General features: G+C 28.6%; 2 protein-coding genes across 2 annotated transcripts; one reads left to right on the top strand and one right to left on the bottom strand.

Annotated features, from left to right (window-relative positions):
- Window positions 1-860: 860 nt before the first annotated feature.
- Window positions 861-4,780, bottom strand: LOC108849736 (probable inorganic phosphate transporter 1-3). Its single transcript, XM_018623338.2, has 3 exons — window positions 4,605-4,780; window positions 3,849-4,271; window positions 861-2,181 (listed from the first exon to the last, which is right to left on the bottom strand). Exons 2-3 carry the CDS (start codon window positions 4,250-4,252, stop codon window positions 984-986), a joined length of 1,602 nt encoding a protein of 533 aa, XP_018478840.1. The 5' UTR covers window positions 4,253-4,271; window positions 4,605-4,780; the 3' UTR covers window positions 861-983.
- An 8,714-nt stretch (window positions 4,781-13,494) lies between these two features.
- LOC130511163 (uncharacterized) lies at window positions 13,495-14,100 on the top strand. Its single transcript, XM_057008035.1, has one exon. It carries the CDS (start codon window positions 13,495-13,497, stop codon window positions 14,098-14,100), a length of 606 nt encoding a protein of 201 aa, XP_056864015.1.
- The last annotated feature ends 669 nt before the right edge of the window (window positions 14,101-14,769 follow it).

Raw genomic sequence — 14,769 nt, 5'->3', positions numbered from 1 at the left:
AAAACTTCTGCACAGATGGCTGATTGTTTGGATTCGACAGAAGCTTCTGTCAGTTAAAGGAAATGGGGGAGAAATTTCGAAGCTGGGATGATTCTATGGCTTAGCACAAGAGCTTGAAAAAACAGTTTTAGTATTCTGATCTTGAAGGCAGATAAGTACTCTAGCTATGAGATTCTTACTATTTTTCTCCTATTAGAGTTTTGTCTCAATTGAGTTTTCTCTAATGAGGGTTTTAATGAGGAGAATCTTATGGTATTTCGAAACTTGACTTGTGCCACATGGTCAAGTTTGAGGGGGAAATTGGAATTTGAAGTTTTAGTTTATAGAAGAGTTAGGTCTAAAATTTCCTTTTGAGTGTGTTCTATCTTAGTATGATTCTGTCTATTTGTTTCTTGATTTTGTGATGCTGGTTCCTGTTGTTAAGCAATTGAATGATGAATTTTTGATTGATCGGTTGATAAATGTGTTTAAGCCTTTAAAATCAGAAGAAATGTTAATTTTAAGTTTTAAAAAAAAATAAGAAGCACAAAAATATTAGGGTCTCTTAGTACTGTCTCCTAATTCACTTTTACAAATAAAAAGTATAAAAAAAAAATTAAGAACCCCTATTTTTAGGTTAATGGTGCTCTTATGTAGGCAATTCTACTTGTACCACATTTATGATGACTATTATATCCTTAACATTGAGACTATGACAAACGGATATTTACGTCCAATATTTATCAACATAACTTTGCAGCATTTTGAGAATTGAATAAATCTTTTGCCAACTATTCAACTAAAGACTTCCAGAACTATACCTCCAAATTGTGGAATATACTTCGTTGATTCCCTTTATTGTAATGTGAATACATAACACCTTATCCAAACAAGAAGCTCTTTGATACATTATGATTTGTTCACACAAGAAGATAAACAACAAATTTTACAGGATATCAAATGGACGAAATAACTATAGCATTTGGTTCCTATTTAAGAAGACTTCAGTTTCTTCCAGAGGTAGAAACCACAGACGAGGCCGTCTCATCATTTTCACCTGAAAGTTCCTCAAGAGACTTGCCTTTAGATTCAGGTACTAAAAACGTCATGAGCATACCAACAAAGTTGATAACACCAAGCATGATCAACGAATTCTTGACACCAATACCCGGTGGATATCCTGCGTCAGTCTTGGTCTTATCCTTTGACTGAGCTGCGTATAAGAAGCCAAATGCACCCACAATAGCTCCCGCCTTTCCTGCTGCGGCTGATATTCCATGACATGTGGATCTTAACCTAGCTGGGAAGATCTCAGCAGGAACAACAAATGTAGTTGCATTTGGACCGAAATTTGCAAAGAAGAAAGTTAGGGAGTAAATAATGACAAATCCGATGCGATTGTCGGGTTTGATCCAATGATCATAAGGGAAAGCTATAGCGAACATGAACACGGTCATAAAGAAGAATCCCATTAGTTGGATTGCAAATCTTCCCATGATGTCAATAAACGCAACCGTGAACCAATATCCTGGGACGGTACTGCATAGCGCAATGAGGGTCTGCGCCCTACCGATCTTGAAAACCTCGTGGGTGGCATTCATTGTGGCCGCACCAGGAATCCATCCAATAGCAGAAAATATATCTTTTTGAAATAAGTTTTGACTGTAAAATGCAATGTCAAGCAAAAACCAAGTGGAAGTAGTTCCAAGGAGAGGTAGTCCATGGCGTCTAAGAAATTCCTTGGAGAACAAGCCATAGTTAAGCTTTGGATCTTGAACAACCTTTTCAGCAATTTCTTCCTCAGCTTCTAGATCCACCTGCAAGACTTTAGACATGTCTTGTGTGGCTTGTTTGATGTTTTTGGCAACCAAAGCAGTGTAGCGAGCAGTTTCGGGCATCTTCATTCGCCAGTAATAGGTCATCGCGGCGGGCAGAGCACCCACCATAAGGATGATACGCCATAAGTAATCAGCTTGAGGTACGGTCGAGCCAACAGGGTCTACACTGTAGATAGGTGATGGGAATTGATGATCAAAAATACTCGAGAATATTAGCGCAACGATGCCTCCAGCCATGATCCCAAATCCTTGCATAGCAAACACGGCCGCGATGAATGCACCACGAGTCTTCTTGTTTGCATACTCAGACATGATCGTTGCTGAGAGTGGATAGTCACCTCCAATACCAACTCCAAGCCAAAACCTTTTTTCCAAAGTTACCAAAAAAGCACAATTTACATCGATACAATTATTTTGCCATCTCAAGAAAAGCACCAATTGTCTTCATACTTCATTTCTTTCGTTTCAACGTAGCATTTTTAAAATAAAACTAGATGTTTTCCTGCACCATGTGCAGTAAAATTGTTTTCAAAATTTAATTTATATTTAAAATAAGGTTTATTAAATATTATAGATTTTATTATTTTTACCGATATTTAAATATGGATTTTATTTATTTAAATATTAAATTAAGATAAAATGATTTTTTATTTAAAAATATATTGTATAATTATCAAAAATTTGAACTAACAATATTTATAGAATTTGTAGATATATAAGAATATAATGATTTTACGATTAGAAATCAAAATTTTTAAAAATTGTAGCAATTTTTAAAGATTTAGTAATACAAATTGTATAATTATAGAAAATAAAATATAATATAATTTTGAAATTTTAATGTTATATATGGATATATTTATTTTATAGATGATGTTAGTGATATTACCATATTTAAAGAAGTTTACCAGAAATAAATATCAATATTAAATGTAAGGTATGAATTATTACCATATTCTAAAAAGTTTACTAAAAATATAAATCAACATTAAATGAAATAATCCATGTCATATTTTTCGGAAACCATGTTATCAATTTTAGTAGCCATGTCATATTTTTTTTTGTGAAACTGATTGTAGAAGGTTTATTAAATATTATAGATTTTATTATTTTTACCGATATTTAAAGATAGATTTTATTTATTTAAATATTAAATTAAGATAAAATGATTTTTTATTTAAAAATATATTTTATAATTATTAAAAATTTGAACTAACAATATTTATAGAATCTGTAGATATATAAGAATCTAATGATTTTACGATTAGAAATCAAATTTTTTAAAAAAATTGTAGCAATTTTTTAAAGATTTAGTAATACAAATTGTATAATTATAGAAAATAAAATAAAATATAATTTCGAAATTTTAATGTTATATATGAATATATTTATTTTATAGATAATGCATGTGATATTATCATATTTAAAGAAGTTTACCAAAAATAAATATCAATATTAAATGTAAGGTATGAGTTATTACCATATTCTAAAAAGTTTACCAAAAATATAAATCAACATTAAATGAAATAATCCATGTCATATTTTTTTGAAGCCATGTCATCAATTTTAGTAGCCATGTCATTTTTTTTTTGTGAAACTGATTGTAGAGAGGACATGTGGCAAAATCACTTCTCAAATATAGTCTAGGGGATTTAGATATAAGAAAAAACCTTTACACTCTAGTGTGTTTTGAAATTTATATACAACTATATTTTAATAAATAATAATACATCATATTGTAATGTCTATAAAATCTATTTTTAACTTATCAATACAATATCTCTACTTAAAAATGAAAAAAATTGATCCAAATTTCTCCATTTATTTACTAGACAAACTGGTAAGAACTAAACTGAATATTCCAAAAAATTGCAAAAATAAATATTAAAACAGTTCTTTTTTGTTAATCGTATGGATATATAATTTGAAAAATCCGTAAGTTTTTTGAAGGTTTTTTTTTTGGTCAAGTCTTTTTTTCTAGTTATAACTGAATTATATTATTGATAAAAAAATGAATTATTTAAGAAGTACCTGAAAAAGCAAAGAGTGGTCATGACACCTTTAGGACTATTTCCAAACGAAAGACCGGACGCAACAGAACAAACGACCATCATAATCAAAGTGATTCCATAAACTTTTTTCCGGCCTAGTTTGTCTCCAAGCCACCCAAAGAAAAGTTGACCCATTAGTGTCCCACATAGAGCCACACCATTGACTGCGGCCGCCACTTCTGGTGGCAGTGTTCCCGGCTTAGCTGCTCCGTTCTTGTGGTAGTAGATGCGGCCTAACAGCTTTGTGACCAATGAGATACAAAAAAGATCGTAGGCATCCGTGAAGAAACCCATTCCGGCGATAACAATAGCCGTGAAATGGTACAGCTGTGTTTTAGCTACATCGAGTGCTTTGAGCACTCCTAGCTGCTGATTATCAGCCATTTGCCTTCTTCTAGATTATCTACAAAGGCAATAATAAATATTACAGCTAATATATACATCTATCTATTTCACGTTTCATTAGAAGACAGATGATTTAACATTTGTGGCACAAGAATGGACGATAATCCAGTTGAAACGTCTCCAGAAATGTTTACGCGGTTAGTGTTTTCTAAGATCTGATTTGTTCTGCACGAACTCGACAATCCATATAATTGATCCTAGACTTTAGTTACAGTAATTCTTGCGTGGACTTACGGAAAAGTAGTTTGAGTGCCCGACCACTTGGTGGTAACTTTTAAAAATTATTATATACAGAAAATGAAAATCCACAACACTCATGAAATCAACTAACCTTTATGCTTCTGATGAGGCTCCTCGGTTGTCAGGTTTTAAGAGTGACTAAAGAAAGATATGCTTAAAGCTTTTGACGTAAATAAACGGATCGACTGTAAGATATCACAAAGTTAGAAAATGCGTGTGCTACTTATAGACCAAATTATATCTCAAAGTCAACATATCGGAATCTAAAGGAGCATATACTCTCATCTTGTTTGTGTTAGATAAATTGTATTACAATAAGAACCTCAATAATACATAATGATAATAATACTATTCTCGTATGAACTAAGCCGTTTCAATAGTTTACTATATATATGTCACAGTCAACATAGATATATTATGATATATTGATATAGTTTTATCACCGATAACTGCATTATTTTCAAATGGTATGAGATATATTTATCTTGTTTTTGTTTTATAATACTAATAATCTTAATAATACGTTATATGATAATGAAACTACCCTCGTGTGAATTCACCCGCTTCAATCGTTTTCTATATGTCAGTCAACATATATATATTATGTAGTTTTATGACCGATTAGTGCATAATTTTTCGAATGTTATGAACTTATGATATATATTCTTAATCCATGAGATATAATCTTGTTCGTATATATATATCGTTTGTGTTTTTATAAATTTATAATAATATGAACTTCAATAGTAACCTAATGATAATGAAACTACTCTCGTGTGAATTTAGCCGCTTCAGTCGTTTCCTATGTCCTAGTCAACATACATTATTGATATATGAATATAGTTTTTTTTTGGTTCAACATATGAATATAGTTATATAGTTTATGAACGATAATACCTAGGCGTTTGTGAATTATATATTTGTATGATAAATGTTCTTAAATTCATGATGTTGAAATATGTAAAGATTTGTGTTGGCTTTGCTTTGATTGTATAAATATTTGTACTGTTCTGAAGGCAACGGCTGAGAGATGAATCTTGCTCACATTCCGTTATAACAAAAACATCTTAAATGATTTGGCCTAATGGTAAAGGAATTATGGCTGTAATCTCTGCCACCTGAGTTTAACTCACGGTGAGAATAAATATTTATAATATTTGAGTTTTCGGCATAGAGATGAAACCATCTTAAATGATTTTTTATTGGAATATTTGTTTGTGACAAATAATTTTTTGGAATATTTGTAATAAAACTAGGTGTTTTCCTGCACCATGTGCAATAAAAGAATTTTAAAATATTTTTAATGAATAAATATAATTTATATTTATTTTTTTATTAAATTTATAAATTTTATTTTTTCTTATCAATATTTTAATATAAATTTGATTTAATTGAACATTAAAATTAAGATAAAAAAAATTTTGTTTATCTTGAATTATATTTGAGAATGTGCATGTATATATTTAAAATTATAATCTTAGGTAGATTTTTCTATCTATTTATTTTAATTAACTATATTAAATAAATATGTAAAATTGCAATAATTGTCAAAAATAAAAAATTAAACAATATTTATAAAATCCGTAGATATATGTAATAAACTAATGATTTTACGATTTAATTTGATTTTATGATTTAAGTTTTACAATTTTCTAAAATATGTATATATTTATGTAAATAATTCGAAATTTGAAATGTCATAATTGAATATATTTGTTTTAATGATGATTTATGAGCTATTACCATATTTTAAAAAAGTCCAAAAATATAAATAGACAATAAATGTAATATATGATTTATTACCATATTTAAAAAGTTTACCAAAAATATAAATTAACATTAAATATAATTTTCCATGTCATATTAATCTATAAGACATGTCATCAATTTTATTAGCCTTGTCACAATTATTAATCAAGGTGTTTTCCTGCACCATGTCACATGGTCCATGTGTAGTGATGAATTTTTAAAAAGTTAAATTTTATATTTGAAAATGTAATTTATTAATATCATATATTTATTATTTTGACCAATAATTAATATAAATATCATTAGTTAAGCATAAAATTAAGAGAAAATATTTTTTTTTATTTTAAATTATATTTAAGAATATATATGTATATTTATAAAGTTAAAATCTTAGATAAAAAATTATTTATTTCATTTAGTTTAAATATATTAAATCAACTTGTACAAAATTACTAAAAATCATATAAATTGTATAGTTATCAAAAATTAAACTAAATAATATTTATATAATTTGTAGATATCTAAAAGAAACTAACGAAATTACGATTTGATTTTTTATTTAAACTTCAGAAAATTTAGAAAATTTAGGTAATAAAATTTTATAATTATAAAATTAAAATTATATAATATTTTGAAATTAAAAATGTCATATTTGAATATATTTATTTTAGTGATGATTTATGAGTTATTACCATATTCTACAAAGTTTACCAAAAATATAAATTAATATTAAATGTAATATATGAGTTATTGCCATATTCTAAAAAGATTTCCAAAAATATATATCAGCATTAAATATAATTGTCCATGTCATATTTAACCATATGACATGTCATCAACTCTAATAACCACGTCACAATTTTTTTGTGAAAACGATTGTAGAGAAGACATATGGCAAATCACTTTTCAAATATAGACTAAGGGATGTAATATATGAGTTATTGCCATATTCTAAAAATATTTCCAAAAATATATATCAGCATTAAATATAATTGTCCATGTCATATTTAACCATATGACATGTCATCAACTCTAATAACCACGTCACAATTTTTTTGTGAAAACGATTGTAGAGAAGACATATGGCAAATCACTTCTCAAATCTCCTAGTCTATATTTGAGAAGTGATTTTGCCACATGTCATCTCCACAATCAATTTCACAAAAAAAAATGATGACATGGCTACTAAAATTGATGACATGACTTATAGTTAAATATGACATGGACAATAACATTTATTGCTGATATATATTTTTGGTAAACTTTATAAAATATGGCAATAATTCATACATTACATTTAATGTCGATTTATATTTTTGGTAAACTTTTTAAAATATGGTAATAACTCATAAATCATCCATAAAATAAATATATTCAAATATGAATTATAAATTTCGAAATTTTATTTAATTTTACTTTTATAATTATAAATTTTTATTACTAAAATTTTCAAACTTTTCTACATCTTTTAAAAAAGTAAATAAATTTGTAATCGTAATATCATTAGTCTCTTTTAGATATCTAAATTTTTTAAAAATATTGTTTAGTTTTAATCTCTATAATATTATTTGAGAAGTTAGTTTTCTATGTGTCGCGCTCACGTTAATTCTTATGATGGTTAATTATAATAGTACCCTTAATGAATCAAATATATCTATTTGTCATTATTAAAAAGAAAAATTTCCTTTTTATTTTGGTTTCCTTCTCTAAATAACATATATAATGAAAAAAATTTGTAAATTTTAAAAACGAAAAAATATCTTTTATATATAATGCGATTCATTAAAAGGAAACTTAACAAAATAATTTGATTTTAGAGTAACTAAATAATTATCCCTTTAAAAGATAATCTAAACAGCATAATATATATTTTAATATAATTATTTTATTTTAATTAATCTATTTCTCAAATTTATTACAAAAAATTAAGTAACATAACACAAGATATTTTAATGAATAAAAATGCATCTTTTATTTTCTAATTAAGTATCCTTTTATATTTTTCCAAATCAAATATATAATAAAGAAAGTATTTAGAAAATTTATAATGAAAACATTTTTATATGTGATGTGATTTCATAAAAAAAAAAAGAGAAAGTTCAGAAAAATAATCTTGACTTTATAAGTTTATAAGTTATTTTTATGCAACTTCATACCGATCATGACTTTACTTTCTAATTTTGTTTTTGCAAATTAACATATACCAAATTATAAAAGATAGTAACATACTTACATATCTATGATGAAGAACCAAAGGAATACAATTAATTCAATTTGGTTGAGTTAAACTAGAAATAATATATTTTAGTTTGAAGGAATATATGTAACACAATATATCCACAAAATGAGTAATTGGACTAATCTAATTTTTAATACAAAATCAAACACTTAACTAAATATAATGTATTATTGTTCATATTAATATTTTTATAAATATAAACTATAGAACAATGTAACATACTATTAACTAATATGAGATCTCAATTAATATTATGAATATATATTAACCAACTATTGCAACTAAGTTCTTTTCTATAATTTATATATATGCATGAGGTTTCATAATACTATCGTTGTTATATTAATATCAGTAACTTTGAGTCAATTAAAACTTTAATTTATTTTTACTATTTAATTCTAAAAAAATTATATTAAATTATACATAATATTTCTAAAATATATTTACAAATCTAAGGCAATACAAATTAAATGTAAACAACAAAATTAATCAATATTTAAATCTATAGAATAAACAAATTATGGTTGAATCAGAAAATTAAATATTATCTTATATATCCAAAATTATACCTATGATTAAAATAAAATAATATTATTTGAAAAATAGCATAATGATTACAATATAAATTACATAGTAATTTAAAAATAAAAAAATTATAGTAAACTATTTAATTTATTCATTTTATAAATATTTATATCCGTGTATGCGCACGGGAAAATCACCCAGTATAGATTAAGGGATATCTCCACTATTACCAATCGCTCGTGTATAAAATAAATAGAAGAAATAAGGTTCACATTACGAAGTGGATATGATTCATATCCAAGCCCTACGCAACGTAGAATGACAAACACCCAAAATTAAAATATATGACCAAAACGAGTTTTTCGTTATTTATTTTGATTTTATTGACTGAGAATTTTCAAATTGCTGGTAAGACGAGCAGTCACCGAAAACATGCATAGTACTACTATGGGAAAATTTCCGTTTAAATCAAGAACTTTTAAATTTGATTGAAAAAAACACAAATTTTCAATTGGACCATTTAAAGCACCAAGTTTTATTGACAAACCATTTTAGTCATAAACTTTCATTGACCATATTATTTTAGTCATATAGTTAGTCAACAATTATAGTTGACTAACAGTAGACCTAAAATAGTTTTTAAAGTTGATGATTTTTTTGGTCCAAATATAAATTATCTAACTTTTAGAATAAATTATTTAGTACCTAGAATTTTTTACAAAAATAAATATTGAATAAAATATAAATTTTATTATTTTCTTCAAATGAAAATTTAAATAATTTTCATTATGTTCTAAAATTATTATTTAACATATCATTAGTTTAATAATTATTTATTAAAATTTATAAAGAATAATTATGTCAGTTTTGTAACTATTCATAGAGTTTGGATTATGATTCATAATTTTATTGCCAAAGTTGATATTCTTTTTGACAAATTATATAAATAATTTTTATTAGTGTTATAGTTATCAAAAATATATTTTCAATATTTAATATTTAATTTTTTGGAAAACATTGATTTATATTTTTGTTGAAGAGACATCAACTTTGACAATAAAATTATGAAACATAATCTTTGGATAGTTGATGTCTCTATGAATAGTTACAAATTGACATAACTATTTTTTATAATTTTTTAATAAATAATTATTAAACTAGTGATATGTTAACTAATTATTTTAGAAAATAATGAAAATAATATTTTATTTATTCAATATTTATTTTTGTAAAACAAATCTAGCTACAAAATAATTTATTCTAAAAGTTAGATAATTTATATTTGGACCAAAAAAATCATCAACTTTAAAAGCCATTTTAGGTATACTTTTAGTCAACTATAAATGTTGACTAACGATAGGACTACAATGATATGATCAATATAAGTTTATGACTAAAATAACTTGTCAGTAAAAGTTGTGCTTTAACCTGTAGTTAAACCAAATTAATTTGAATTGACTTTGGTTAAGGGTTTCTTACACCTTAATAAATCAAACCAAACCTAAACCCATAGTTTATTTTTATTTTTTTGAACAAAACCTAAACATGTAGTTAAACCGACATGTTTACCCCTAATAAGACCGAATTATTGCTGACTTGACATCATTTTTCAATACCATATATATTTTAAATATTTTTCATAAAATTTACTTTGCACAGGACGCATGTCTAATCCTAATGTAATATATTATTTTGTTTATAAACATTGAAAAATTTAAAGTGTATAATAAATTTTAATATTTTAAAAATAATTTAAAGGATTATCCAAACCCGAATCAAATCTGAACTGAAATTTAAAAAAACCTGAATATGGCTTAAATTTTTGATCAAGAAAACCCGAAACCTGAATGTGAATGTGTATTCAAACGTCGACCCTACTTGATATTGTGTAATTTGAGATACCCAAACCGAACTCTGAATTTTACTCGGTTTGAGCCGGATTGGAATTTCTTTCCAAGACCTAAAAGTAACTTGTCCACTAATTAATTAAATTTATTATTGTTTCTATGAGTTATGATTAGTATCCCCGAAAAGATTTATGTCGACGTGGTTGTGTTGACCATACATATTAATGTATAATGTGTTACAAGAGGGCCACAAGTTTCAACTATATGTTCATATTATATTATTTTATATATGTTAGCTTGTCAATGGACGTAGATTAAAGACTTCGCATAAACTAAGACAATAATTATATGGTAATAGAAAATACATTGTCCCCACCAACAGCTAATTCCAGCAGGTAAACATCCCCAAACTACAAGCAAAAAGACTGTGACAATGATGATCCATAGGAACTATATAATTCTAGAAAATGAGAATTGTAATATAACATGCACCAACCAATAAGTAATTGTGCATGATCATATGGTAGACGCGGTAATGGCTGCGGCCCTTCGGGTGTGATTCGAGTTGAATATACAAATTCAAACCTTATCAGTTAAATCAAATGTTTAGAATATGATAACCATTGTCCGAAAACGAGAATAAATAGACCAGTACCGAAGAAATGAAATGAAACGAAATGTCATCTTTCGGAAAGTTGATATAAGAAACGGATATCAAAAAAAAAAAATCTTATTAAGAAACTTAAACGTTCAGCCCAAAACAATTATTTCTGACTGGTAGAAATTGGGCCACTTCCGTTTATATAATTATGTTGAAAATATTCTTTTCATATCATCCGGTGACCGACCGACCTGATGGTTAGACCGAGTTTAACCATGAACTGGTTGTATAAGATTGAGTCTAATAATTGGTTCGACAATGAACCGATCATGAAATCGAATTGAATTTTAAAGTTATTAAAGGATACAAACTACTAAAACTACAAAAATGTTGTAAACCAGATGGTTTATAGACTGCTCATAATTAAATGGTCGAGGTTATACTTAACCAAGATTGTATTAAACCGAGATTGTATTAAACCAATTATATGTTAATGGATTGGGCCTTTGGTTTATTTATTTAATATGGGCCGACTTCTCTTAAGTGTTTTAAGAGAGTCCCATGATATTGAATATACAACAATTCATTCATCTCTAAGCCATACGGCTCTCTCTCTCTCTCTCTCTCTCTCTCTCTCTCTCTCTCTCTCTCTCTCTCTCTCTCTCTCTCTAGTTCGATCTGTTCTAAGACAAGAACACTAGGATTAGAACACATTATCAGCACGATCCAGCTCCAAGATCAACCATCAAGAGTTTCTAAGAAAGGAACCAAGGAGAAGAATCGGCAAAGTTAAAAGTAAGATCTCAAGAACCCTAATCTTTACTTGTGGTTCAAGCAATTCAGATTTCAAGCTTCTCTTCATCTTAAATTCGATTTAAAAGGTTTTGCGATTTGATTTGGTTGATTTTAGTTTTTGTTTTATTTTAAAATCAAAACCCTAAACTTTTAATAGTTTTACATGACTTTAGTTTTGTATGGACAACAAGTGATACCCCTTTAAGGATGACACGCTATATGTCCAAACAAAACTTAAGGTCAATGTTTAACCTAATCCTAAAATCAGATTTGAATTTTAAACCCTAATCCTTAAAGTTTAAATCCGATTTTAAGAAACCCTAAACCCTAAAATATAAAGCATGTGATTACATGACTTTCGTTTTGTATGGACAACAAGTGATACCCCTTTAAGGATAACACGCTATATGTCCAAACAAAACATAAGGTTAATTTTTCCATATCTTTTGGTCGATGATGCACACCATAGTGTGGCTAGACCATGATTTTCTTTTCGGTCAATGATGCATACCAATAGGTATGACTAGACCATATGAAGTAAAGGTCGATGATACGTACTCTTAAGTACGATTAGACCATAAAACAAAATCAATGGTCGATGATGTTCACCCTCAGGTGCAACTAGATTTTTCACCCGTGATTCACGGTGATCATCCACGATGATCCGCGTTGATCTATGATCCATGATGATCCTCGATGATCCGCGATGATCTACGATGATCAGTGATCCAAGGTGATCCACAGTGATCCTCGATGATCCACGGTGATCCACAATCACCGGTGATGGATGATGTGCACCACAGTGCAGCTAAATCACGATCTGTTTTATTTGGTCGAGGAAGTGTACCGAATGGTACTAGTAGACCATTAAACCGCATGGGTCGATGTAGCATACCATATGGTATGGCTAGACCATGCACTCGTCCATCCCACTATTTTCAAGGGATTTATAAATCAAACAAGTTGATTAAGAGATGGATGAGTTATGGGAAAGTAAATTTCTAAAGAGAATGCAAACTGGCCGTGTGGCCGTCTTATTTGTTTGCTGGCCGTGTGATCTTAATTGTGTAATAGCCGAATGTCATTGGTCACACAAGCCATATGGCTTTATTTTTTACATACTGGCCGAGTGCCTTTTATTTCTTGCATAGCCGAATGACATCAGAAATTGTATGTACTAACACAAATCATTTTGATATGATTTCAGATGTTGAGATTCCAACCCATGGACTATGATACCCTAGATATCTCTGGAGATAACTATCTAAGATGGGCGATAAATATTTCGGTTATACTAACAATAGAAGGTCTTAGTGAATGTATCATCAAGGATGATCATGGAACCGAGAATGAGAAATATAAGGCATTAATAGTAATACGCCATCATCTCAATGTGGAACTGAGAAATCAGTACCAAGATATACAAAGCTCTAGATGCCTTTGGACAGAGTTAAAGTCCAAATACACTAAGGTGATATTACCAAAGGCAAGACATGAGTGGATGAGCCTCAGTTTCCGGGACTTTGGGTCCGTGGAAAAATACAATTATGCTCTATACAAAGTAGCTCATACACTGATGTTTTGTGGTGAAAATTTGACAGAGGAGGAATTACTTGAAAAAGTTTTCTCCACAGCAGATCCAAAAGATCTATTCCTACAACTAACCTATCGAGATAAAGGTTTCACCACATACAACGATCTGTTCTTATACTTATCTCAAAATGAACAGATGAATCAGATGAAAGATGATATGAGCGGATATGAGGCAGATAGTGATGATGAAGAATCCATGGGAGCCACGTCCAAAGTGACAGATGGAGTGGCCGGCTAGACCATTGTCTAAAGCCTTTAGACATTCTGATTTCATACTTATGATTTGGTGTTTTGTCATTCAAAATTTCATAGCATTAATAAAAGTTTTTCTTTTATCTTCATTGATTGATTTGCTTGAAAAATATTTTTGATTGAAAAATGAGAATGAAAACTCGAGAAGAGTATGTCTAGACCACCACGCCTAAGGCATGGCCTTAAGAGGCACGAAATTTATCACCTAAGACCCATTGAGAGAGACCCAAAATCCCCACTGACCGTGGACAAGGATACCACAATAACCGTGGTTGTAGATCCAATCATGGCCGAGGAGGGAGTAAAGGTCGAAATGGCATTACAAGTCACATCAAAATGGTTTCAATAATAAACCAATGGGCAAATCATAGAAAAATGAAATGTTCCTTTAGCTTATGAAAATCGCCAAAGACATACATATAAAAGAGGTCGAGACTACATTCTCCCTACTGATCTAATACTATGCTAAGGATCAGTGTGATAAGGCACAAATGCCTAGGTAACCAGTAAGGTTCACCAACGAATTTATACACTTTATGGCATGACCGGATTAGCCATCCTGGTCCGAACTTGATTACTAAGACACAAAGAGTTATCCCATAAGATCTCACGTTGTGAAACATGTACACAAGGGAAACTCAGTAGGCTTCATTGT

This window comes from Raphanus sativus, chromosome 4, assembly GCF_000801105.2.
Source record: "Raphanus sativus cultivar WK10039 chromosome 4, ASM80110v3, whole genome shotgun sequence".
Classification (NCBI taxonomy): Eukaryota; Viridiplantae; Streptophyta; class Magnoliopsida; order Brassicales; family Brassicaceae; genus Raphanus; species Raphanus sativus.
The sequence above is the reverse complement of the archived record's forward strand: the minus strand, read 5'-3'. Positions and strand labels throughout refer to the sequence as shown.

Bases quoted from the DNA above. Each gene is read 5' to 3' on its own strand.
- LOC108849736 (XM_018623338.2), bottom strand. From the start codon at position 4,252: ATGGCTGATAATCAGCAGCTAGGAGTGCTCAAAGCACTCGATGTAGCT. The intron at 2,182-3,848 runs GTACTTCTTAAA...TTTGGAAAAAAG, and splicing joins ACCACTCTTTGCTTTTTCAG to GTTTTGGCTTGGAGTTGGTA.
- LOC130511163 (XM_057008035.1), top strand. From the start codon at position 13,495: ATGGACTATGATACCCTAGATATCTCTGGAGATAACTATCTAAGATGG.